General features: G+C 42.9%; 1 protein-coding gene across 1 annotated transcript in view; it reads right to left on the reverse strand.

The window, feature by feature from the left end:
* Window positions 1-660: 660 nt before the first annotated feature.
* LOC146812993 (uncharacterized) overlaps window positions 661-25,409 on the reverse strand; it is a 36,818-nt gene continuing 12,069 nt past the window's right edge. The window contains exon 3 of the mRNA XM_085615239.1: window positions 661-812. Coding sequence (XP_085471365.1) covers window positions 661-812 — 152 coding nt within the window. The remainder of the gene's footprint in view (window positions 813-25,409) is intronic.

Below are 25,409 nucleotides of genomic sequence, written 5' to 3' on the forward strand. Positions count from 1 at the left end.
TTTCCTGCCTGAGAGGTGATGGGAGTTAATATTACATCACTCAATTTCAATTACCAGTGTAACCCATTTGGCTGCACAATAAGGACCACGAATCAGTGACTATAGTAATGAAGGTTTATTACAAGTTAGCAGTCAAGTTAATCTACATGAATCTTAGCACCATACCATAAAGAAACAGAACAACAACTGGGAAATCCATCCTCCTAAAGAAGTTTAAGTGTACCAGTATGAGTCACAGCAATACAAAAGATCAATAACAAGAATTGGTGCTCAGAGAAGAGTTTCTCGTTCTCTCTTCTATACATGACTACATTCAAGATCATCTAGGTTAAATTCAAACTGAGAGGATGGTTCAATAATCTGAGGAATCTCATAATTCTGGGAAATGCAGAAAAATAGGAAAAACAGGGAAGTTCAGGAAGTAAAGGAAATAAGGGAAGGTGTCATCACCGCAGAAGCTTGGTCAGAGAAACTTGAGTGTTAGCCTAAGCCACACTCAACAAAGAATTAAAGGGAATAAGCATAGAGGTCTAAACCTCTCAAAGTCCAAGGGAAAGTGGTCGCAATCTCAGACAGTGTAGACTCCAATTAATTGCACTAAAATCTCTCAAGTACCACCCCAATGTTTGCATCATGAGGGCTTCCATTGTCCTTTTCCATTCACATGTAATCTGCAACATTCACAAAATGTCCAACTCTGAACATGGGAATGACATCATCCTTGTTGTACAAAGCCATGTTGAAATAATGCTGAATAAGAATCTTCAGTTTACGCTCTGGCTCTCCATGTTTCTTTGTCAAGTTCTTCTTCTCTATCAATAGTAAAATAATGCATCTATTCTCAATGTAAGAATGTTTGTGAATGCACCTGCAAGGAAACTGTCATGCAAGCAGAAATGGAAAACTATCTAATGCAGAATGGAAAGCAGGCCTACTTAAGGCAACTTTGGAATATTAAATCGATGGAGCACATGAGTGAGAGGGCCTTTAACCAGTGCTTAATTTGTGCCCGTTCTTTCTGGTGCTGAGCACCGGCACGTTTTTCTCAGGGCCGGGTCTATTGTAGGGGTGGGCAGAATGAATCATTCGTAAACATTAAGCATGGGAAATCCAAATTGGTGCAAGCCGAATGCTTTCAATCTAACCTGTCTTTTTTCGGGCTCTTCTGGTAAGTCCTGCGCTTGTTTTTACTTTTTATCAGGCATGGGGAGGGTTAAAGGATCGCTGGATCACCGAGGCAGGAGGAGCGCCACCACCCATACTTTGCATGAAGAGCACTAACTCCTAGACCAGCCGAGCGGCAAGGCCATGTACTGGAGTGGCCAAAAACAATACAAGTGGAGCAGGAGATAAATAACACACATCCCACTGCTGAGAACCATGCACTCATAGAAGTGTACGAGTGGAACAGCAGAGCCAGACGCTCTACCCACAGGCTGGGCTGGGAGTTCCAGCAGTGCCTCCTAAACTCTGCTCTCCATTCACCCGAAGTTCAAAGTCACCAGACCTGATTCAGCGCAGATCCCAAACACCGGCAGGTCTGAGATTATTTTATTAACATTGCCCTGGACAGTGCATGCAGTCAGGGCCGGACTGGCCGTAGCGGGCACCGGGCAATCCCCCGGTGCGCCGCACGGGTGGGGGCCGGTTTTGGGCCCCTGGGGGCCGTTTTCGTTACAGGGCCGTTTGTTTTGCCAAATCGGCCATGTAATAAAATCGGCCGAAAACCGGCCCTGGCAAAAAGCTCGGCGGCACCCCCGGGAGGGGGACCGGCCGAGCACTTTGCCAGGGCCGGTTGTGGTTCCCAGTCCGGCCCTGCATGCAGTGAGAAGAAAACGGCAGAGAACAGAAACTGAAACCATTCAGCACAAGTGCTCACTCGCACCTGGCATTAAATGCTGTTCACTGCTGGTATGCTCCTCTGCACGAAGGCCATTCTTGCCCAGCCAGGGACACTCATGTAAAGCGCTCCAATATCTTCAGTCGAGATAGCGCTATATAAAACTGCAGGGGGGAAAAAAACGTGATGCAGTTTTTTGAGCATGAATCCCTTATTTCCACCCACCTCCCACCCTCCAAAACATGCGCAGGGTTCTTCTGAGACACTACAGAATGCTCCTTAAGAGCTGTATGGTCCGGGGTACCATTTTATGCCAGGTGTGATGTCACTTTTGGTGCACAAGTTATGTTATGTTATGTTATACAGGTTTTTTGTATAGCGTGCGGCTACTCGAAAGAGTGTCCCGACGCTTTGAATTGCACACTAATCTCAAAACACAACAGGGAAAATGAACAGAAACAGAAAAAAAGGAAACCTAATAGGACCTGAAACTAAGAAGTGAAGAGCCAAGTTTTAAGCCCCTTCCTAAAGGCCAACAAGTTAGAGGTGCTGCCCAGGGACACAGGCAATTTGTTCCACAGCTGAGGCGCTAATAATTTAAAGGAGCGGCCACCGATGCGAGCTCTCTTCACGCGGGGCACTGCAGCAAGAAACAAGGCTTCAGACCTAAGCGATCTGGCAGGACGGTAAAAGGACAGCCTTTTCTGAAGATATTTTGCTCCAGATGTGTGCAAGGCTTTGTGTGCCAGGGTGGGAGTTTTAAAAACTATCCGCTTCCGGACAGGAAGCCAGTGCAGAGCCTCCAAAAGGCCCGAGGCTCTGGCACGGCGAGATAGTCCAAAAATAGCACGTGCTGCCGAATTCTGAACAACCTGTAATCGTTGAAGCAGGTATTCTGGCAGGCCGAGATAGAGGACGTTGGAATAGTCTATTCTCGAGCCTATCATCGCCTGCACCGTGATCTTCCTGTGTTCCTCCGATAACAAGGGAAGGAACTTGCGAAGCTGTTCTGCAAATATGTCATTCCCATACCACTATTTGTTTTGAATGGCAGACTGCGTCAAGAGCGTTGCTTATATGGTGATATTTATTGGTGGTAAATCGGCAATGGGACCTTCCAACTGCCATGTCAGTGTGCTGCGTGGAGGGATGATGTTTTTTCCTTGTTTTCATGCAAGTGTCGCAGAGGGTCCACACAGTGTCTTTCCATGGCTGCTGAGCTGTCTTTGGCCGGCGTGGAGGTGCTGTACCTACAACTTGAATAAAAACTTTCAAAATCTGTGAGACATAGTGTAGGCTGCAATTCTTTCAACTTTTGGAAGGGTGAGCTTAAAAAACCCAGGGAAGTAGTAGAAAAGATGAAGCACATCAGATAGGTGGCTTGGGGAGGGAAATCTAGAATTGAGAGGTGGTACTTCCATTAGCCTAAAATAATTCTAGGCACTGTTGAGAAAATAACAGGAAAGTTATCAATTTCCAAGGTATATGATGATGGAGAGAGTGACTGGATGCAGGGCCTGGTGAGTCAGTGGAGTAATGTATTTATTGCATCGATCTGTGTTTGGCTTCATAGTCATAAGTTCAAAACCTTGCGAGGCCATGCAGGCTCGAGACAATATGAGTATTCTTGAGTTAGAAACACAGGAGTAAACATGTATTTCACAAAAGGTGAGGAACAGACGCAAGAAAAGGTGGTTTTAATGGATGATAGCATGGGCATAGTGACCATTGGTGCAGCCGGTACAATGCACCGGAGCCGAGAGGTCGGAAGGGCCCAGTCTGACCTGCACCAAGTGATAACATTTCAGAGGGTGTCTTTGCCCAGGATGTATTGACCTGGTCTTATCCGTAGACCCTAATGCTGCAGCTTAGTTTAGGAACCTGCACAGCACTGGTAAAACAATGTTGGAAGGCATTGCTGAGCTCAGCTTTACTGCTCTCCGCCGATGGGCGCAGCACAATAAACCCACTGCCTTCTGAAGCACACATAGAACGAGGAAAACGCCTCCTTTGATTGGTTTTCTGCAGAAAGGTGCCCTTTCCTGCACTAAAACTATCATGTCAACAACACAGACACCCTTGCACCATGGTGCAAGGGGGCCTGCATGGGTGCACGGCTGCAGTCTGTCTGCTGGCGCTGGCAGAAAGGACAGGAATGTGCCGTATCTTGTAGATATGGTGCATTCCTGCTCTTTTCTTTTGACATGGGGCAGCGCAGCTAGAAGACTTGCGGTGATGCCCTACTCCAAAATACTGTAAATATGTCCCTGTGTTTAGTTTACAAATGGCTCTCTTGAAAAGCCCCTCTGTCTTTGAGATCAAAACTAAGGGGCATATTTATAATATGTTGGCATAGGGCAGTGCTGCAAACCATCTAGCTGCTCTATGTCAAAAGAAAGGGCAGGAATGGGCTGTATCTACAGGATATGGCCCATTCCGGTTCCAAACTGCAGCGATTCACCAATGCAAGCACCCTTGCACCATGAAGTGTTTCTGTGTTGTTGGTATGATTGTTTTTGTGCAGGAAGGGACACCTGGGCTGTGAAGGAGGAAATGAGACAAGGGAAGCCAGCCAATGAATCAGTGCATCACAGTGTTTGCGAACTGTAAAAGTATCCGGGCCGGATTCACAAAAGTAATCTGAGACAAAATCCTAACTTTTCGATTTACGGTATTCACAAAAGGCATTTAGGAGTAGTAAAGTTAGGAATCTTAACTTTACTACTTCTTTATGCACAAGGTGATGGATCAACCCACTTTGTCTATTGGTGGACTTGAACTGCGTGTGAGGACATTTTGCCTGATCACGTGTGCACAGATACCTGAAAAAGAGTGTCCTTCAGTGCCAGGGCTGCCGAGTCACCCCTTATTTTTTATGTATTTTTTTATTTATTGCCCTGTATTTTTGTTCCAATTGTATATGTTTGGCAAATGTACACTAAGATAAAAACAATGTATGATTGGTAAGGCCAGTCCTATTAGCTTTATCAGTGATTGTTACTCTCGTACAGTATGGACTTTTTCTTACCTCAAATGTTTGCTTTGTTGTTGCTCCTACTTTATGCAAACTGTCATGTACATTGTCCCAACTTCATCTGCACTCTAATGCCCATATGACCTTGAGATGCGTTATTCAAAACTATGTAAATAAAAATAAAAATGTTACCAATAGGCATGTCATTTTGTGAAGTCAGTGGAAAACTGGAAAATATGAAACTGAAACAAGACAACTAAAGACTAACAGCATTCACCTTTCAAACAGAAGGTGAATTTTAAGCAGGCCTCTTGCACTAGAGTTCAAAAACACACGGTCTGTACCATGTGAACAAACAACTTTCACAATCAGGATTCAGGAATGGGTCACAGCACAGAGACAGCCTTGCTGGCGATTTCAGACTCCATTAGTATCAACATGGCTCATCTGCCCATATCCTGTCGGATCTGTCTGGGTCATATGACACCGAGCCACCCGAGATCCTGGTGAAACGACTTAAGGAAACAGGCATTAATTCAGTGGCGTAGCTAGGGGGGGTGGTGGGGGTGGACTGGCCTAGGTGACACAAGTTTTGGGCTCGGCGGCTGGGCCCCCCTCTCCCCAGATCTTACCTGCGGCCGTCTGGGCCACAAGAAACGGCCATACCCCCCCCACTGGTCTAAATTGCGGCCGCATGAATAGCCAGCAAACTTATCCCCCCAGCCTCTTTGATCACGCAGGCGCAGGGGCCACCACAGGCAGCCATTCGCCACTTGGTGAGGCATTGATGCCATCACTTTGGAAACATGCAATGGTCCTTCCCTTGTTAAAAAAGGCTAATGCAGATTGAGGTTCTGTAGCGATCCGAACCCGTGTGTTCGGTATCGTAGTACTGACACGATTTTGGTACCAGTGAACCGTAAATGATCCATTTAGTATGTGACAGTGTTTTCGCTGTGCTACGAGCATGGATTCACTGAGAAATAGGGCATTCTGTTGTAAATTCATGGCATCCATTTTAGATACGGCATCCATTTTGTTTCTTGCCCTCACTTAGTCAATGGACAAGCAATGACCCTGGCTGAATCACCTTGTTAAGGACACGTAAGCTTTAGTCCAAGGAAGCTGATGCTGCGTGACTAGGCAGAAGCTGCCTCCCTTGCCTGAGGCCAATCCTGCTATACTGGTTCTTGTGTTCGTTGGCCTGATCACGATTAGGAGGCCGAAGACAGTAGCCATGCCCGTTTATGACCCACAAGCATCTCTTATCCTACTTATCTATCTTTTACACCTGGCTCTGCTCCTCTCCTTCTGGGCTTTTACTATGGGGAGGATACAATTTTTATGATGGGGAGGATCGGTCGAAGAATGGAAAACTGACATGAAGACTTGATCGAACACTGGAAACTTACAAATAATTATCGTTTGGTATATGTTTATTGTTTGTTTGGGATACTGGGCTAGGCATGAAAGATATTTTTGCAACATTGCCTGAAGACATATTTGGTGTATTTAAGGAGCGACCCACTTTGTACAATTCGAACAGTCTCCTAGATTCTGCCTTTGTGTGGTTCCTATGACTTCTGTGTCCCTGCAGTAAATAAACCTTGGTCTCTGACGCCACCATCGAGAAGCCCGTGTCTCTGTTTATTTGTGCACCAAGGCAGGAAGGAACTCAGGGGTCTTTTGGGTGTTGTTTCCCTGACACCTCTGGACTCTAAGAAAGTCCAGAACCTCAAGATCCCTCCCAGCCTACCAATTTTAGGCCTATCTCTCTTCTTCCAGTATTCTCTAAAGTTCTGAAAAAACACGTAAACGCCCAGCTGTCTCTGATTGTTGAAACATCAAAATTTTTACACCCTTCTCAGTCTGGTTTTAGAGCGGGGTTCTCAACAGAGACAACCCTTCTCGGCGTAACGGAAATGCTGCGTCAACGTTTGGATGCAGGTAATACAGTGGCATTGATATTGCTTGACATATGTGCCGCATTTGATACGGTTTCCCACACTGTAATAATTAAGTCTTTACGATCCCTAGGTATCTCGGGATTGGCACTTGGCTGGTTGTCTTCTTTTTTAGACAACCGCACTTTTCAAGTATTTTCTTCTAGGGCTTCCTCTAAGATTTATCCCTCGTCCTATGGGGTACCACAAGGTTTAGTTTTAAGCCCACTTCTTTTCAATATCTACGTACAACTTTTGGCAGGGCTGTCGCTCTTTTCCTATGCCGATGACACTCAGATCATCTTTCCCTTATCGGCTGAAAAGAGTTCTGGACCATCTACCCTGCAAGCGGGCCTTCGCAATATTGCATCTTGGATGCAATCCAATTTGCTCAAGCTCAACGGGGAAAAAACAGAGGTCCTCATTCTGGGAAAAAACACAGATCTCTGGGGCTCGCCACATTGGCCTGTTGAAATGGGGCCTCTACCTGTGCCCTCTTCTCAGGTTCGCAATCTTGGCTTCATCATAGATGATAAGTTGTCAATGAGACAACATGCAGTAAAAACTGCAGCCACTTGTTTTACTATTCTCCGATGGTTAAGAAAAATCATCTGGATGCTCCCTACTGGTACCCAAAAGACTGTAGTCCAGGCACTGGTAACTTCATGACTGGATTACGGAAAAATACTTTTTGTTGGGTATCAACAAGGATGTGATGCGCAAGCTTTAGATGGTACAGAACTCTGCAGCGAGATTTCTTTGCAGTACTCCTAGAATGTCTTCCATCTCTAATGCCGTGAGAGATCTGCATTGGCTCAGGGTGGAAAATCGAACAAAGTTCAAGGCCCTGAGCTATATGTTTAAAATCAAGAATGGCACTACACCTAAATATCTGCAAAATCTGGTATGCCTTTACCAACCCACCCGTGCATTGCGCTCGTCCACTCAGGAAGTCTTCGAGATTCCCAGAATCAGATTGGGAAGAATGGGCGGCCGCTCCTTCTCCTATCTTGGCCCACGATTGTGGAACTCTCTCCCTCTTTCGATGCAAAAGGAATCTGTGTATTTAAACTTTTGTAAACAACTGAAAACTTGGTTATTCAATCAATAACATTCTTTATTCCGTTATGTTTTCTCTTGAGAGTCTCTTTCTAGCTCTGCGCTGGGAAACCCTTTTTGGGTAGCTGTGCGCATTATAAAAATAAATTAACATAACACAACATAACATTAACGCACTGGCACTTGGATGACTCGACAGATTCCTGTCCCAAAGAACACAAGCTCTTTCCATCCCCCTTTAAAATCTAGGGCTGTTCCTGTTTTCTGCAGAGTGCCACAGGGCTTCTCTCTGAGGTCTACATTGTTTAATATCTATGTGCCTCCCCTAGCCAGTATAATAATAAATGTTAGGACTTGAGATTCTGTCCTATGCGGATAATAAACAGCCAGGCGCTCAACGCCCATTGAGCTCACCGGGCTTCACCCCCCGTGTGTGTCAGCCCGGGCTGAGACAGATTCGCGGGCTGGCGACCCTCTAATTGCAGCGGCACCTGAGTACTTCAGAGGTCTTTAAAAGACCATTTACTTGTTAATGAGGTTTTTGTTGTGTTTTCACCCCTTCTTAGAGCCACTCTGCCTATGGCTGGAAGAATTAGCCACCCCCGAAATCTTTTTCAGCCCATCCCCCCCGCCCCTCCCCCCGGAATTTGGCTCTAGTTGCCCGCCTGTACACAGCTCATCTATTAGGGACAATTGGGACATCACGAGGAAAGATGCTTGTGATCGCTTGCTCTCAGTAGCCCAATGGATGTGCTAGAATTGTCTCCAACTCACAGTGGACAAAACTGAAACTATGTTGTTTGAGAAGGCTAAAGGAACTCAGCCCTGCCGCCTTTCCTAAAGGGATAGTCCGAAATCTGGCGCGCTGTTGAACGATACATTAAGTCTGAGACAGGAGGTGATTGCAGTTGGTGGGTCCTGCCACGGGATCCTTTGAATGTTGATAAAGATCTTCAAGTGCATTCCTATGCACGACCACAGGACAATGATGGAGGCCCTAGTGACCAGTAATCTGGACTATGGCAATGCACTGTACGTTGGAATAAATGAAACTTTATCTGTCTTGCAGGTAGCACAGAATACAGCTGCTAAGATGATTTGCAACTGGTTTTCCTCAGATTATCACAAGCCCATTGTTTGTACACCCTACATTGGCTCCCAGTGAAAAAGAGGAGCCTGTTTAAATTGTTGTGTCACACTCACCGGGTCCTGCACATGAGTGGATCCCGCAACGTTAAAAACACAGTGAACTTATACCAACCTTCTATGCAGTTACGCTCATCGAATAAGGCTCTGGACACTCCTCGTCGCATCTGCATGAGAGGTGAACAGCTGTCTTTTACGTATTTAGCCCTATTTCATTGGAACAAGCATCCCAAAAAAATTCGAATGTGTCAAAAATCTTCACAGTTTGGGGAACATGTTAAAAATATGGCTGTTTTAAACATCGTTGGTGGGTGTACGTAGTAGTAGTTAGATAAGGTCTTTCAGCATCAGGATGCTCCTAAGGGAGTGAGTAGTCACAATATATAAAAATCTGAACATAACATAGCACCGTCGGGTAAAGTGAGCACAGGAGGTTCTAACTCAAGGCAGGTCTCAGCCACAGTTTTAGGCTGACTAGTGTATTAACTAGTAGAAGAGCTGGAGCAGCGCTATTTTACCGCCTTATATAGTGGAAAATGATTGTTTTTCACAGGAACTTTAAAGGCATGTGCTGTATTTGGCTGGATATGTAACTGCTTGTGTGTACATCTCACAACAAGCACAGTCGGTACAATGTCAATCTATAATAATGCAGCAAAACGGCACAAAAAAGGCACCACACCACCACCACAGCAAAATACTGCACATGCAAATATGTATACATTCTTCCCACACATTAGATCCTGTGGCGGTTCCTCCAAAGAAGCAGAGGCGCATCGCCCCTTTACACTGCTGCAGAAAGCGTAATAATAAAATGATTTTATTACCATTTTATTTTCTACTCCCTGCCAAACAGAGTGTGGGGGGGTGGGGCCAGTGAGTCATTGCTGCTCATTGGAAGCAATGAGGATTGGCCACAGCGGCTCGAAGTGCGCATGTCGGTATGGCCGGCTATCAGCGGCAGTTTTTACTATAGCCAGCTTGACATACGTAATTCAATCCTCTCCAACCGAGATGCCTTTGCGATCTGGGTTGGAAAGCAGGCACAGGCCTCCAGTGCCTTTCCGAGCACTGAGCCAGCCTGCTCCAGCCAATCCAGACACTTCACTCATGCTGATTAATATTATAAGCAGCATGATACAAGCTCCTGGATTGGTTAGGTTGGAAATAGGGTACTGTTCTGGGACCTATGCTCCCAGCCACTGTCTGGCACTCTCATATGTTTTTACTTGCTTGTTTTCCCCTCTGGTGCTGACTTTGTGTCACTTCGTAGCTTCTGGCTATTGGCTAAGGAAGAGCTCCATACAAAGGTAAGAATAACAGAAACCAGAATAGTCTGACACCATTCAGAAATCCCTTTCAGCGCACTGAATAACGTGCTTGCATCCTGCTGCGCTGTTCGGCTCCTAATTATATTCTGCAACATGTGAAGCTTGTTTGTGCATGTCCTGTGGAACAATCCTTAAGAACAAGATGTATGATTGGTAATTGGCACTTGGAAGATTTAACAGAAAAGAGATGCAGGTTAGAGGGACCTGAAGTGACCTGTGTGGGGCAGTCCACGGTGTGCGATGAGCCACATGGATAAAGAGTGCCGCGATACTGGAGTGAGGCCACTACAGGAAGAGATGGCAAACTGAGTGCGCGGTGCATGCAGCTGCAGTGAGGGAAGTAAATGCCAACATTTTAAACATTTAATTGCAACTTGAAAATGTTCAGGTCAGTGATTAAGTTCCTATTTACAGTGCATGTGTTAATTTTGCATAGTTGCATTCCCTAAAAGTGTTAGCTATATTACAATGTTGTTTCTGTTTTTTTTTATCTATCACATGACTCATGTACAATGCATACTTTGAACTGAGTCGCACACTTGAGAGCTGAGGCTGAGGGCACAGCGATTTTCTCACAGTGCCTGCCCGTGAGTGGAAAAGGTGTTCAGAAATCTTGATGGCCATCCAATCCTGGACCTCTCTGCAGAGCGCACAGGGCAGTGGGAAAGTGTTTCAGTTATATTTGTGATTCCGTGCATATGGGTTTGTTGGGGGAACTCTGTTTTAATTATAATGATGACATGGCAAAAAGCAAAAGAAAATGTTGTGCTTTCTCGCCGCCTTACAAGCCATCACTACCTTTTATGCCTCACCACTTTCAAATGTCACGAGCCACCACTGATTATATCCTCCAGACATCAGTTTTCACACCACTGTGGCAAAAAGTGTTTGCACCTAACACTGCTTAAGGTAAAACCTTTGGTCAAGACACGGGGTTCTCTTTATAGGAACCCTCATTTTTTGTGCCCACTTTCCCTTTGGGATGTTTATAATCCCTGGGCTTTACTCGTATTCAAGCTGTATTTGTTCATATGAAACTGCTTGGTAGGTGGTTCTATAGGGTATTGGCACTCCTGGGCAATACGCAGGTAAGTATACTGTAGTACTGAGTGAGGATTGCGGTGCATAAGGGCAGGGAGAGCCACCCTCCTCCCCAACGCGTGGATTTCCACTGGTAAAACAGAACAACAGTCCCCTACACACGCTAACAGTATAACAATTATATCAATAACAATGTGACAAAACTTGAGTCTTTGCTGGAACATGCGCTTCAGTCTATTCACAACAGCCTTAGCAAACACGTGTTTCGTCGCACTTACGGTTGTGCGCAGCGACTTCTTCAGGGCTAAGAATCAAACAATAGTACAGAATTGGGAATGAATGGTATGCAAAAATAGCATCAAATGTCAGTTTCCCATTGTGACAGACTAACTTTGAGGGATCGGCTCATGTTGCCTACTCGAGCCTGTGGAATGTTATCATTATGATTAAATGTGTCACCTCGGTTGTTTAGTGAAAATTAAGTGTAATTTAAGAAAAATTATAACAACACTCTTCGATAAAATAAACTGGTCCAGAGTTAAGGTATGATTTTTAGGTCTCGCCTGAGACAGCGCTTTAGCGCTGCTCTGGCGAGACTTATAGTAAGCGAGTTTTGGAAGTGCAAACAGTGGCTTTTCAGGCCTCCAAATACAGTGCATGTGCGCCGTCTGGGCGCGCGCACCATTTGGAGGCCTGAAAGCACTCGTTTCCTTTCACTTTCGCGGGCCACACGGCCGCTTTGAAGTGTGATCGCGATCGCGATCACTTACATTTCGGGGGCGCTTTGATGTCCTCAGTGAGCCGCGCGGCCACTGAGGACATCAAAGCAGCCGCGAAAGTGCTCAACATATGCCAGCCTGCGTGCCTCTCTCCCCTACCCCCGCACAGAGAACTTACTTTTAAGTAACTTACTACAACTGACAGGGTAGCAATACACTTGTGCCAATTTTCTATGTTCTCAAACAAACCTCCTTTAAATGTAAAGAACATACGTAATTTGGATAGTATATTTTCCTTTTTTACAGCATTATGCAGTCCAGTAAGACTCTGATAGTAGGCGCTATATAACAAAATGTTTATCATTTGCGGTGCATTCTTACTCAATGGTTCCTCCTTTTGGTCAATTGCTTCATTCCCCTTCCTAATTTCCACCTTTCCCTAGCTAAACCTACCTACACCCTTCTGTTTCCCAATCATTCCTTTGACTTACTTTTACTTCCTTCTCCTTTCTACCTTGCAGTTCCCAATTGTTCATTTTGTTCCTTCTCAGTTCTTTCTCCATCGTTCCATTCTCAGTCTTGATTTCTTTCTTCTTGTTCTATTATTCTCACCCTGTGCTTTATTTCCTCACAAAATCATTCTCATCTTCAGCTCTTCTTTTCTCTCAATTTATGCCATTCACTTCATTTGTTTATTCACGTTCTTTCCTTATTCTCCAATTTTATGCGTTTCCTCTATCTTTACTCGTCCTTTCATCTACCCCTTTCATTTGTTTCTTAACATTTTCACTTTCCTTCTCCCACCGTCTTCGCCACCCTTTTGCTTTCACTCCTTCCTCAATTCTCCCCTTTCACTTTCCTCCTGCACGTTTCCTCCCTCCCCCTTTCACTCCCTATTGAGGTGATGCTTTTGCACATCCCTTCTTGTCTCGTGCCAGGGGCAGGCCGAGTTGTTTCCTGTCCCTGGCCGTGCGTAAGTGGGGCTTTTGTAATTGTAAACCAGTTCTCTGCATGAAATGCGTGTCCTGGCCGCGCTCTGGTGATAAGAGCGTGAGCTGGAGTAATCAAAGAGAGATGTGCAGCTCCTATTTCAAAACTCGGCAAAAAATGCTCTCGGGACACCTAAAGTGAACCAATTCTTCGCGAACCCCTCACAATCCCCTCAGTGTCGCTCAAGGGTGGAAGTGTGTGTGTGTGTTGTGGGGGGGGGGTCACTGCAGGCTAATGCGTCGTCAAAGATAGACGTATGTACTTCAGACACAGAGCAGTACAAACCACTTCTTAGCCCCCTTGAGAACAAGCATTTGCAATGCAATAGGTCTCGCATTTATGCGAGTTTGAGCTATTAACATTGCAAATAACAATGCCTTTAATCTTTGTTTTTAAAACATAAATAAAAGGCGGCGTCATTTACAATGCCAATAGCTTAAACTTGCGTAATTGCGAGACCTATTGCATTGCAAATGCTTGTTCCTTATGAGTCTAGTTGAGACATATGAACCTAAACAGTCAACAGTGACTTTGCTAAAGTGAATTTAACATAACAACACCCTCTTAATGTGGCCTCGTAGCCGATGGTATGTAATAAAAAACAAAATACATATACTCAATATGTGAAGATCCTATGGCATTATAAATAAGGCTCCCTGTTTTCTGTTTTACTGATTTTTACAGATTAATACCGACACAAAACATTTATTTTTTCTGTCTGCATTTATTTTTAAATGTGGATAAAAAAGGATATGGGGTTGCTTTTTGAGTAATTCTAAATACTGTGTGCCATGACTGCCCGGCCAATAGTTGTGCGGATTGATAAGTAAGGGGGGTTAAAAAAAGAAAGGACTTTTTGTAACGAGGCTTTAACAGCAGTAGATATACACAAGGTTGATACTGAAATTTGCATATTTTCTTATAAGTGCATTGATTTATCTTCTGCCGGTGTTTACAGCATTGAAAATTAGCAGGCATTCAATCATAAGTGCATATTTACTGGTTAATTAAATGTGGAAATATACTAATTTCAGCTTAGTTTTTCCACAAAAGCCAAAGTAAATATGGATAAATACAGATAAAATTAGCAAAAAATAAATATGGATAAATACAAACGGAAATGTCAAAAAAATAAATACCATAAAAGCGGGAGCCCTAATTATAAATAACAAAGCCTTTTATTTGTGTTTTAAAAACCTGAACGCTTGCACCGCTTGCAGGTTTTCAAAACACATAAATAAAAGGCATTGTCATTTACAATGCCAATAGCTCAAACTCTCAAATGCGAGGCCTATTGCATTGCGAATGCTTGTTCTTGCGATCAGAATATGGGATTTCCTTCTAGCCCCTTCACTAAACAAGGCCTTTGCGTTCACTTTGTGTTAGAAACGAGGTTGGAACACTGCCCTGCCCTTGTGGGAGGAAGTTCATAAATAAAATTACTGTCATGGATAATGGATTTATTTCATTTCCTCCTCCAGAGTCCGGTACTTTCCCAGACGGAAACTCCTCTATCCATGACCACTGGGTGGTCAAGTGGAGCATTTTCCATCCAGGCCCCTCCTTTCTGTATGACCTCCCGCCAAACAGTCTGGGATGAAAGAAATACAAGAAATACAACAAACAGCGGAAGTTCGGGCGCCTTCTTGGGTTGGACGTTAGCTTCAGTCTGCAGGTTTCAGTGCAGGCCGCACTTTCATTTTGTAGTCTTTCATATATTCGAGTCAGCAGGGGGGGCTCTGTCATGGCGGCGGTGGTGAACTGGTGTGACGTCACGGTTAGTGACAATATGGCTGCCAACGCCTGCATCTCCATTCTACAGGGCCATATGCAATATAACTTTATATTTATATATATGGTCAGGGTGGCAGGATTTCGAAAAACTGGGACATGCCTTAGAAATCAAAGTGTGACAAAAAGTGGTCAGTGAATGGCAGGCACAGAATGACAACTGCCAGCATAACCCGACATAAACACTGGCCACAGAACCTTAATTCTTTCACACAGTGGTTATCACAGGTGTGAGTTAAAGTGCTAGTTTTAGGAGTCCTGCTAACCAGCCCTGCAGACGGTGGGGGGGGGGGGGGGGGTACTTATAAAAACCCGCCTCACCCTGTGCTTTGTCGACTCTCTTTGAAGTGGAACACGAAGCTTATTTACAGAGCTTTTTTCAACAATCACTGGGGTTGCAGGAGGGTTGTCAATAGATATTTTGTTGCATGAAATTTGAAAGCAAGTCTTGTGCAACTTAGTGTCAATGCTGAGCTACAACTTTCAAACTTGCAGGTTCATAATTACCAAATGCATCTGAACAGCAACATGCAAATTATGAACAGGATTTGAGAAATGCGCATTGGAGCATCTCTGTGTGAGGCCCTCAAGTAACGTGTACTTTGCCCTTCTCACCACTGGCTTTGTGCAATAATATCTTTGTTGTAGTTAGGTATCTACTCGCTCAGCCTTCTTCCTCACCTCCATCATGTCTCTGCAGACCCCTGTCTAAGTTTGTGAAAGGCAGGAGGTTTTGAAAAGAAAAAAAACATGTTACACCATTAAAGGGCCTACACATTTCTGATCCTTTACAGGCCATTCTGTATTTGGCTAGTATGGGCTACAAAAATGTAAGGTTTTTGGCAAAAGAAACAACATATTTTGCAGCTTTATAGAATGCCGTGTGTTGAGCACACGTATTTCCTGTTATTCCCCTGGACAGTGCATTTCTACCTCACTTCCCTGCCTCGTTGCTTTAAAATGTGTATGATGGTTACATCTGCAGAAAGAGGGAGTTTTGCAGACCCTTTTAACCCCTCATGTGCAGTTCATGGTAAATCTGAGCATAAGGAACCAGCGTGCAATAATAATTTAAAATGATATAGGATATTAATCTCCCAAATATATACTCACCCAATATTCCTATTGAAAGCCAGTGCTGCAGTATTTTACACATGCGTATTAATAATTTTGAACGGTTTCGGAAATAAAGCACATGAGACTTTTTCAGTTACTGTAATTGATTAAAAAATACAAGACAATCATATACCTCCGACTCACTTTTTTCAAACATGATTCTGAGTTGCAATTTCTGGCATTCCATGGAGGTAGGAAAATTGTACACCTTTTTTAGTTACTTAATGAATCAAAATGTCAGTACTTCACCAAGGGATTCCCAGAACTCGCCTTATTATATTTCAGCACAGCATGCAGCACAACACTGTGCATCACTGAGCCTGACCCCATTTGCTACCCCTTCTTCTTATATGACCTAACACATAGGGGTGCATGCAGCCTACACGGAGAAAATGGCCTTCCCATATGTGCCTGGCTGGGTGCCATCCCGACCAAACACAACACGGCCATTGCAGCGTTGTGATTGGCTTAGGAGAGGGGAGGGAGGCTACCTGTGTCGGCTTCCTGTTGCAGAGAAGACGACTCCCCCCCCCCCCCGCGCGACCCCCCGAACCCCCACCCGCGAGTCATGCCGGCCGCGATTGCTCATAATCACTCTGAAGTTATGGAAATGTCACACATAAGCAATCTGAAACCTTGGCAGCTATGGAAAGGGACTGACCTGGGGTAGGAGAAAGGTAATTTAACATGGACCACGTTCCAAGCAATTTCTTTTCAGTGTCAAGAAACTGCTGACAGAGGTTCCCAGTCTAACAGTGCAAAAAGCTGGTTAATCTTCATACAATGTAAAACTGATTATGACAAACAAAACTAATGTGCACTTTGCACACATCTAGAGAAAATTAACATTGAAACTGAGAAAAAGGTGAAGTACCAGCATCGTAAAAGTGTGATTGGAATTGTAGAAATAGAAGAGATTCAGTTGCAATGTGTTTCGCAAGTTTTATGAATTAAAATATGTTATTACTTTAACAAAATCATAATGAAAAGAGTTCATGAAAATGTTTGCTATAATGGAAATTAACAAATAATTCTTATTGTAAATGAAGCTCACAAGCAAATGTGCTAAGATGGACAGTGAAACCCAGCATGTTTAGCTTCTTTATTGTAATGCACCATACAGTAAAGACAGTGGTGCAAAACTAATACATAATGTTGTATATGGATGCAACTGTCAGCAATGAAGATTCATACTATCAGGCTATTAGATTTGGTAGAACAATAAAAATATATTAGCTTTTGAGAACATCTTACATGTATGAACTTTTTAAAATTGTAGTAATAGGCAATACTTAAAGTTGAATCTTTCCATGCACTAATCGTTGACAAAATTATTATTCTTTCCTTATTCGTTATGCTTGACTTTAATTATTATTTTGCTAAGAGAGACATGCTAACTTTAAATGCATTGAACTGCCTATAACCCTCAGGTTTGCATTTATCATAGTTAATGGTCTTTTGCCACAACTCTTCAAATGTTATTTTATCTCTTTTCTTCCTAACCACATTCCTAAATAAAATGCAACTTTTTCTTTACCTCTTTGCGTGAAAGCATGGGAACTCTTTTCTTACTTCAACTCATGAAGAGCAACAAAGTAAATACGGTCTGTGTCGACTAACCTGTGCGGACAAATTGGACCTTTGTTTCCCATGACCGTTGTGTGATAAAAGCTGAAACATATCAATTTGTACCTTGTGATCCGAAGAGGAGTCACATGGCGATCAGACTCTGGTGGTACGACAAGAATTGTCACATTTGGACTATAGAACTATAAAAACTGACTTCCCTGGGAGGGGGTCCCGGTCTTTCCCTGACTTTCCTGTGCTTACCGCCTTTGGAATTCATTCAGAGATCATTTGGGACTCTACTTCAGAGCCCCTTTCCTTCTGCCTTTACTGATGATATTTCATTGATGATCCTGTCTTTTGGATGATTTGGAGGTATCTGGTAAGAGACCAGATTTGAAATATTTCCTGACTATTTGCCTCAATCCCCTTGTCCATACCCATGGACTTTTCTCTAGTGAACTTCAACTTGATCTCTTTTCCTATGCTTAGTGAATTCATTTGAAGAAAACCATCCTCCTGTCTTTATTGGTGGTAGGAAATCCTAATTCTGATAATCCTTTCATGGATTTCTGTACTCAGCTATACATACATCTTTAATAAACTCATAATTTTATATTACGCAATGTGAGACTCATGACTGAAATAAAGTGTAACTAAATTGTATGGATTTTAGAACTTTAATACAATAAACCAAATACTCAAAATATGTCTGAGTCTTTCATTAAGTGTGTCCAATTGTTGTTTTGGTCTTCTGAATATTTGATTTCTAATGCATTATAGAGATAATCATAGATTGTTTTCAGAGCATCAGGTCCTACTACTTCTGTTACAGAACTGCTAGTCTGCATGATTCTCATTAGACTTAACATTTTCAGAAGGATTAGTCTCCCTGTCACCGTCCATTAATTTATAGTATGGTACTGAGTGTAGTATAGTTTGAATCTGATTACTAGTTTGTGAGTTGGCTATAAATTAATAGGTCATCATTGGATGGCCAACAATCTGACACATTACTTCTTACTCCTCACTATCATCGGAGGACCAATGTCTCTGAGGGAAATTAATCTGATTGTTGCTGAGAAATAATTTGCATTCTGGGCCCAGAACAGAAAATAAAGCTTCAGCTGAACACCAGCTTCTGCAACCCAGGGTTTCCGCTCTGAAACTGTCTCTTCAGATACTTAACCAAGTTTTGCTCTGAGCGATGGGTAATCAAAGTTGAGTCTATAAAGGGAAACATAACCTGAACCTGGCCCCATTAAGACCACGGAGTCCAATAAACGGTTGAAACATCAGTAGGGATTTAATTTAACACAACTGCCAAAGTTAAGACACGTTACAACAAAGCCTGGCTGAAGACGGCTAAAATGCCAGAAACCGGTCCTAGGATGCTTGTTTCCAGTCCAGGGAGGACCTGGCTTGGCAGTTCGGGCTGGACTGTTCCCATGAGGCACAGGGTCAAGACTGATTTGCATATGGCTGGGTTCAAACTGGAACGGCATGGTGAGCAAAAAAACGATGGATTTAGGCCCAGATCTCTGTACTGGGGTGAATGTATGTCATTGTTTTGCATTCTGTCCATCAATTGTTGTTTTTGCAAAGGTAAGACACAGCACATTGCGTGGTCCACCAAACTCACTTGTGCAGATTTTATCAACATTCAAAAGTTGAAACTCTTAGTCTGCACTGTGTGATTCTGTCTTGAGACAGCATTTAGGTGAAAAGAGCTGAGTCCATGCTGGCCATCACCCATCTTCATCATCAATTTTGTCTAGGACCACATCATCCCCCTAGGACCACATCATCCCCCTAGGACCACATCATCCCTTTAAGCCTAGCAAAGATGACATAAAAGACTAATTCTCACAGGATCCAGGAGTTACCTTGGTAACACCCATATATACACATATTTACATACATTCCATATCACACCCTGCTTTGGAAATGAGTTACTCAACAAACCAGGAACTGTGTCTCTATAAATTTCCCATCACTTGTTGAATGTTGTTCTTTCTCTGGTTTTCCAACAGTAGTTAATATTATCGGTAAGGCTAAATTCTTACATTTTGCTTCCTCGATCTTTTTCCACTTGTTTCAGTAAGCCCAGAATGGGCACATATGCAAGAGTAGAATATAAGAGCAGTTGTCATAATGGTCAACGCCAAGTCATTTTTAAGAAGATCCTCTCCCAATACACAAGCAATTAAAATGTACCCCTTTCTGAAGTTCTCTCTAGAAAATTACAAAGAAACTGCCAGAATCCTGATTTTCAAATGATGCTTATAATTCACTTAGGAAACACAGGAAACCCACCTTGTGTTCCACTTTGTGATATCAGCTCCTCATTAGTTGACCGTGTGAAGAAGTCAATATCGTGTGACACACGGTGGCACTGTGTGTGTTGGCAGGTCTGGTTTTCATACAGGTTTGGCTGTTCCCAGAGAGTTTTCATAGTGCTCTCCTAGAGGTTTAATATTGCAGCTCAACCTGTGTTCCACTGTGTTATATCAGCTCATCAGATGACCCTGTGACGGAAGCAGATATGTGTGACACCCAGTGGCATTGTCAGTGTTGGAAGGTCTGCTTTTCATAGAGGTTTGTGTCTTTCTAGAGATGTTTTATAGTGTTCTCTAGATGTTTCATGGTGTTTTTCATAAGGACATGCTATGATGGACAAATGGGAGACAATTCTAATGCATAGTGATACAGCTAACCACAAGGCACAGCCCGAAATCACTAGCCTTATTTGCAGTTACTGATGTTCATTTGAGCTGTCTACATAGGGCGTAGCTCGCCAGACTCGCTATGCAGTAAATGTAAAGCATTTGTCTAAAATATGCTATGACCGTATAGAATGTTCTGCTGGAATATGTCCCAGACCAGGCCCATGTCAAGGCAATGTTGACACCCTGGGAGAGGTGCATTCTTCCTCTTAGTTCAGTGCACTACAGGAATTCGTTCAACCCTTCATTGAAAGCAATGTATGAGCTTGCTGTTCTAGCTGGGGGAATGCTGTGCTAGGTTATTGGCGCGGCCCTTCAAAAAGTATGGAAGAGAGATCATTGTTTCTGGGGTAAATAAGGCTTTGTTTCTTCAATTTGTGACTTTATATAAGACATTTAGTTTATGTGCCAAGAATGTCAGGATGTTATGCCGCAGAGTTCTGAAGGTGTAATATGCAGTTCTAAGAATGTATCATTGTCAACCGGAAGAAAATTGAGCAATTTTCAAAAGAATGAGATGTGATCAATCTTCTGTTTTTAATTAGCTGCACTCATGAGCTCATGGCGGCTTTAATGGAGAAAGGCAAGGTTTGTGGAGGGCTATGAGTTGTGGTACTCATTAGCTGAGTCTAGGTAGAACTTAAGACTGGACAAAAGTCTGAAAGCCTTGAGGTGAGGCAAAAATGTAATAGACTTACCTGTGAAATACTTACATTTTTGTGGTAAAGCCATGCATGCTAAAGACATATGCATGGTAAAAACATTTGTTGTAATGGAGTGCATGGTAAATTCGTAGTCTTGTTTTCAACGGCGTTGTAAAAACATGCGTGTTGATAGCATGCATGGTTCCGACATACAAGCACTGCTGGACCCACACATATATATATTATCTACTGGCGGTCGCCAGTAGATAGTTATAGTTAGGACCGTGCTTCCATAGGAAATCCGCAACATTCTATTTGGAATAACTTTGGCGCCGATTGACGAATCCTCGCGAAATTTTCAAAATAGGTGGGGCGCTCCGCTCCGCTCCTTCCCTGAAAGTCTCGGGGGGATTCGTCAAGCGGGGGCTGAGAAAAAGGGGGGTCCCAAAACGCATTTTCCCCATGCATTTTTCCATATGACCTTTAGTCCAAGCTTCAGCCCGAACGGCTGAACAGAATTACTTGAAATTTGGCAGAGAGGTAGTCCTCAGGTCAGGGATGTGCCTTTTGCAGGTCTGGTGTAAATCTGTTCAGTATTTCCTGAGAAAATAGCATTTAAAAGCATATATATATCTATAAGCGCGCTCCGTGCGCGTACGGTAAAACTTACCGTACGCGCACGCTGCCATGCGCGAGCGCGATTCTGATTGGTTGTTTGATCTTAGTAAACATTCGAATCGGTCGAAACCAGGAAGTGTCGGCCGCCATTTTGTCTCTCGTAGTCTGAGGGGGTGAAAAACAAAGGTGGAGAACGTGAAAAGGGACAATTCCTGACCCCCTAGCCTTAGTCAGGGGGTCCCAGAAGGACCCCCAAGGGCCAAAATTTCCTTTAATTTTTTTGCGAAAAATCGCGGAGTACGCGTAGCGTGCGTATTCGGTAGAAACGGAAAAATTCAGCGAACTGTGTAACGTGGGCGCGCGGTGGGCGAAGTGCACCGTGCGCCCCCAGCGTGCGCACGGTGTGCGAAGCGCACCGTGTGCGTACGGTACGCGCACGGTGAAAAACCTTAAAAAAAAAAAAATAATAAATACATAACTTAGCATTTAAAAAACCGTACAAATTCACTGCAAAAACCATAGGTTTCACACACGTTATAGTTAGGAATTAGCATTTAAAAAACCTTGCAAATTCACTTAAAAAACCATAGGTTTCACACATGTTATAGTTAGCTGGATATTTCACTCGTGAAAAACCATTGAAATTCCCCCGTTATAGTTAGTGCAGGCAACTATAACTCACGCGACCGCAATCCTCTGCTGATGACGTCAGATATTACATCACTGATGACATACGTGTCTTTCAGAAAAAAAAATATTTGTAATATATGTATAGCTGAAAATTAATGGAAGAAGACATGGGTAAATAAGTGTCTAAATACAGTGATGTAATATCTGACGTCATCAGCAGAGGATTGCGGTCGCGTGAGTTATAGTTGCCTGCACTAACTATAACGGGGGAATTTCAATGGTTTTTCACGAGTGAAATGTCCAGCTAACTATAACATCTGTGAAACCTATGGTTTTTTAAGTGAATATATATATATATATATATTCACTGAAAAAACCATAGGTTTCACACACGTTATAGTTAGGAATTAGCATTTAAAAAACCTTAGAAATTTAGTGAAAAAACCATAGGTTTCACACATGTTATAGTTAGCTGGACATTTTACTCGTAAAAAACCAATGAAATTGCCCCGTTATAGTTAGTTCAGCTAACTATAACTCGCGCGCCCGCAATGCACTGCTGATGACGTCACATATTACATCACTCATGACATGGTCAGTGACATCACTCATGACATCACTGATGACATCTCAAATGACATCACTGATGACCTCACTGATGACATCATCCAGTGAATGTGTGTTTTTCTGAAAATTAAATATGTTTTATATATGTATATCTCAAGGTTGATGGAAGAATAAATGGGTATATTACTGTCTAAATGGATGATTTGTTTTTGAAAAATTGATTGTGTAACTGACTGATTAAGTGTATCATAGTGAATACATGGCTTAGTGAGTAATGTTTAAATATGTAAATATCTGTATCAGTCTCTCACTTTGTGTATAAGTGGCTGCATGGGTTGGTGAGTAGCTACATGGGTGTCTATATAGGTTATTAGTTGTTTTTTTGAGTATCAGTCTGAGTGTCTGCATGGTTCGGTGGGGGGTATTACGTAGTGCATCGGTGCATGAATGAGTGACTCACTGTTTGTATGTGTTGAACAGAGCATGTGTGCAGGACTGCATGGGTGGATGAGTGTGTGTATGGGTGTGTTAGTGAGTGAATGACTGTCTCAATAGTGTCTTTATGAGTGACTACATATGTTTTAAACTAGTATATGTGACTATTGGTGTATATATGTGAGTATATGTGAGAGTGAGAGATTGAAAGAGTTCCTGTATGAATAAGTATGTGTTTCTATAAGTGATTGTTTAAAAGACTAAGTATGTGTAAGTTTCCGTAGAAGTAAGTGTGGTGGTGTGTGTATAACTGTATATGCAAGTAAATGTATGTTTGATTCTTTATTAGCATGAGTGACTATGTGTGTGAGTAACTCTATGGATGAGTGGCATTGTGTAACAGGATGTATAGATGTATGAGTACATATGATGAGTGAGTACATGTATGAGTGACTGTATAGGACTGTTGGTGAATGAGTGGATGTGTATGTGGATCTTAGAATTACTGAAGAGGTTGTTGTAACTGGTATTGGTATGTCCATTGTTTTGAAATTTTTAGTCTCTATTTTTGAATGTGTGTATCAAAGCTTATATTAAGGTGAGAGGAGGTCTGCCACTCTATCACAAGGATGATGTCATCAGTGAGGTCATCAGTGATGTCATTTGAGATGTCATCAGTGATGTCATGAGTGATGTCACTGACCATGTCATGAGTGATGTAATATGTGACGTCATCAGCAGTGCATTGCGGGCGCGCGAGTTATAGTTAGCTGAACTAACTATAACGGGGCAATTTCATTGGTTTTTTACGAGTAAAATGTCCAGCTAACTATAACATGTGTGAAACCTATGGTTTTTTCACTAAATTTCTAAGGTTTTTTAAATGCTAATTCCTAACTATAACGTGTGTGAAACCTATGGTTTTTTCAGTGAATTTCTAAGGTTTTTTAAATGCTAATTCCTAACTATAACGTGTGTGAAACCCATGGTTTTTTCAGTGAATTTGCAAGGTTTTTTAAATGCTAATTCCTAACTATAACGTGTGTGAAACCCATGGTTTTTTCAGTGAATTTGCAAGGTTTTTTAAATGCTTTTTTTTTTTTATATTCTTCATTTTTTTCAAACATATTTTTATTTTAATTTTCTTATCTTTTATAAAGACTATGCTTTAATTTTTAAAATCCTTAAATATTTTTTTTATATATATTTTTTAAAATAAACATGTACAATTTATTTCCAGATTTTTTTTTTTTTTTTTTTATAGTACGCGTACCGTAAGCTCACGGTAAGCGTACGGTTTACGCAACGTCCGTAATCTATCTACGCTGCTTGCGTATAGTTACGCACTTTGCGTAGCCGCGCGTACTGCGCGTGGGACGCGTGCGCGCTTACGCAACACGCGCACGTTACGCGGAAGTGCCGGGAAATGACTGTTATGCGCATGTGCGCAAGCGCGTGTCTTTTTTACGCGCACGCGTACTTTTTGCCGTAAGCGCACCGTAAGCGTACCGTAAGCGTACGGTAGGTCATGTGATCTTGAAACACAACTTTTGATTGGTTGAAACTACTTTCAGTTCTAGAACTCTCCTACACCACACCCATTCCCCTCATTTCTGCTTGTGATCCCTTAGGAGAAGGAGCTGGTTTGTCTTTGGGATACGATGGCAGAACAGCAGAGCCCTTCTGAGAGTGAGGCTAGCACCAGCAGCACTGTCTTGAGGCAGAGAGCGAGGAAAGTAAAGCCTTCTTATGTTTGGGATTTTTTTACTTTTCCAGAAGGCCAGCAAAAGGTGAATGCACCCTTAGTTACTTGCATTCTGTGTAAGCGTGTACTTTCTAGAGGTAATCCTGACAGGAAGTATTCCTTTGGGAATCACACCATGATGAGGCACCTCAAAGAAGTACACAGAAGGACACATGGTCATCTTTTTGGAGGTAACTCTTCAGAAAGACGAGCCAGTACATCCACAGCAGCTCAGCCTGGACCATCATCTGCAGGGCAGACTCCTTCTTCTGCAGGTCAGGTGAGCCCTTCATCTGTGGGGGGAGAATCTCCTTTTGCTGGCCCTCTGGAAATTAACCCTCGGTTTGCGAGGGTTGAAGTACGGTGCGCCACTTGTCACGATCTAATTACTTATAGGGAGACCAGTGTTTCCCTGGTGAACAGTAAAATAGATCAGCACACTTGTCGTACCGTCTAATATTCCCAATCTTTCTTTCCTCTGTCCCTGCATGAACACAACGGTTCTTTTAAGAGCCAACCTTATCTTTCA

The sequence above is a fragment of the Triturus cristatus genome, chromosome 7 (assembly GCF_964204655.1).
Source record: "Triturus cristatus chromosome 7, aTriCri1.1, whole genome shotgun sequence".
NCBI lineage: Eukaryota > Metazoa > Chordata > Amphibia > Caudata > Salamandridae > Triturus > Triturus cristatus.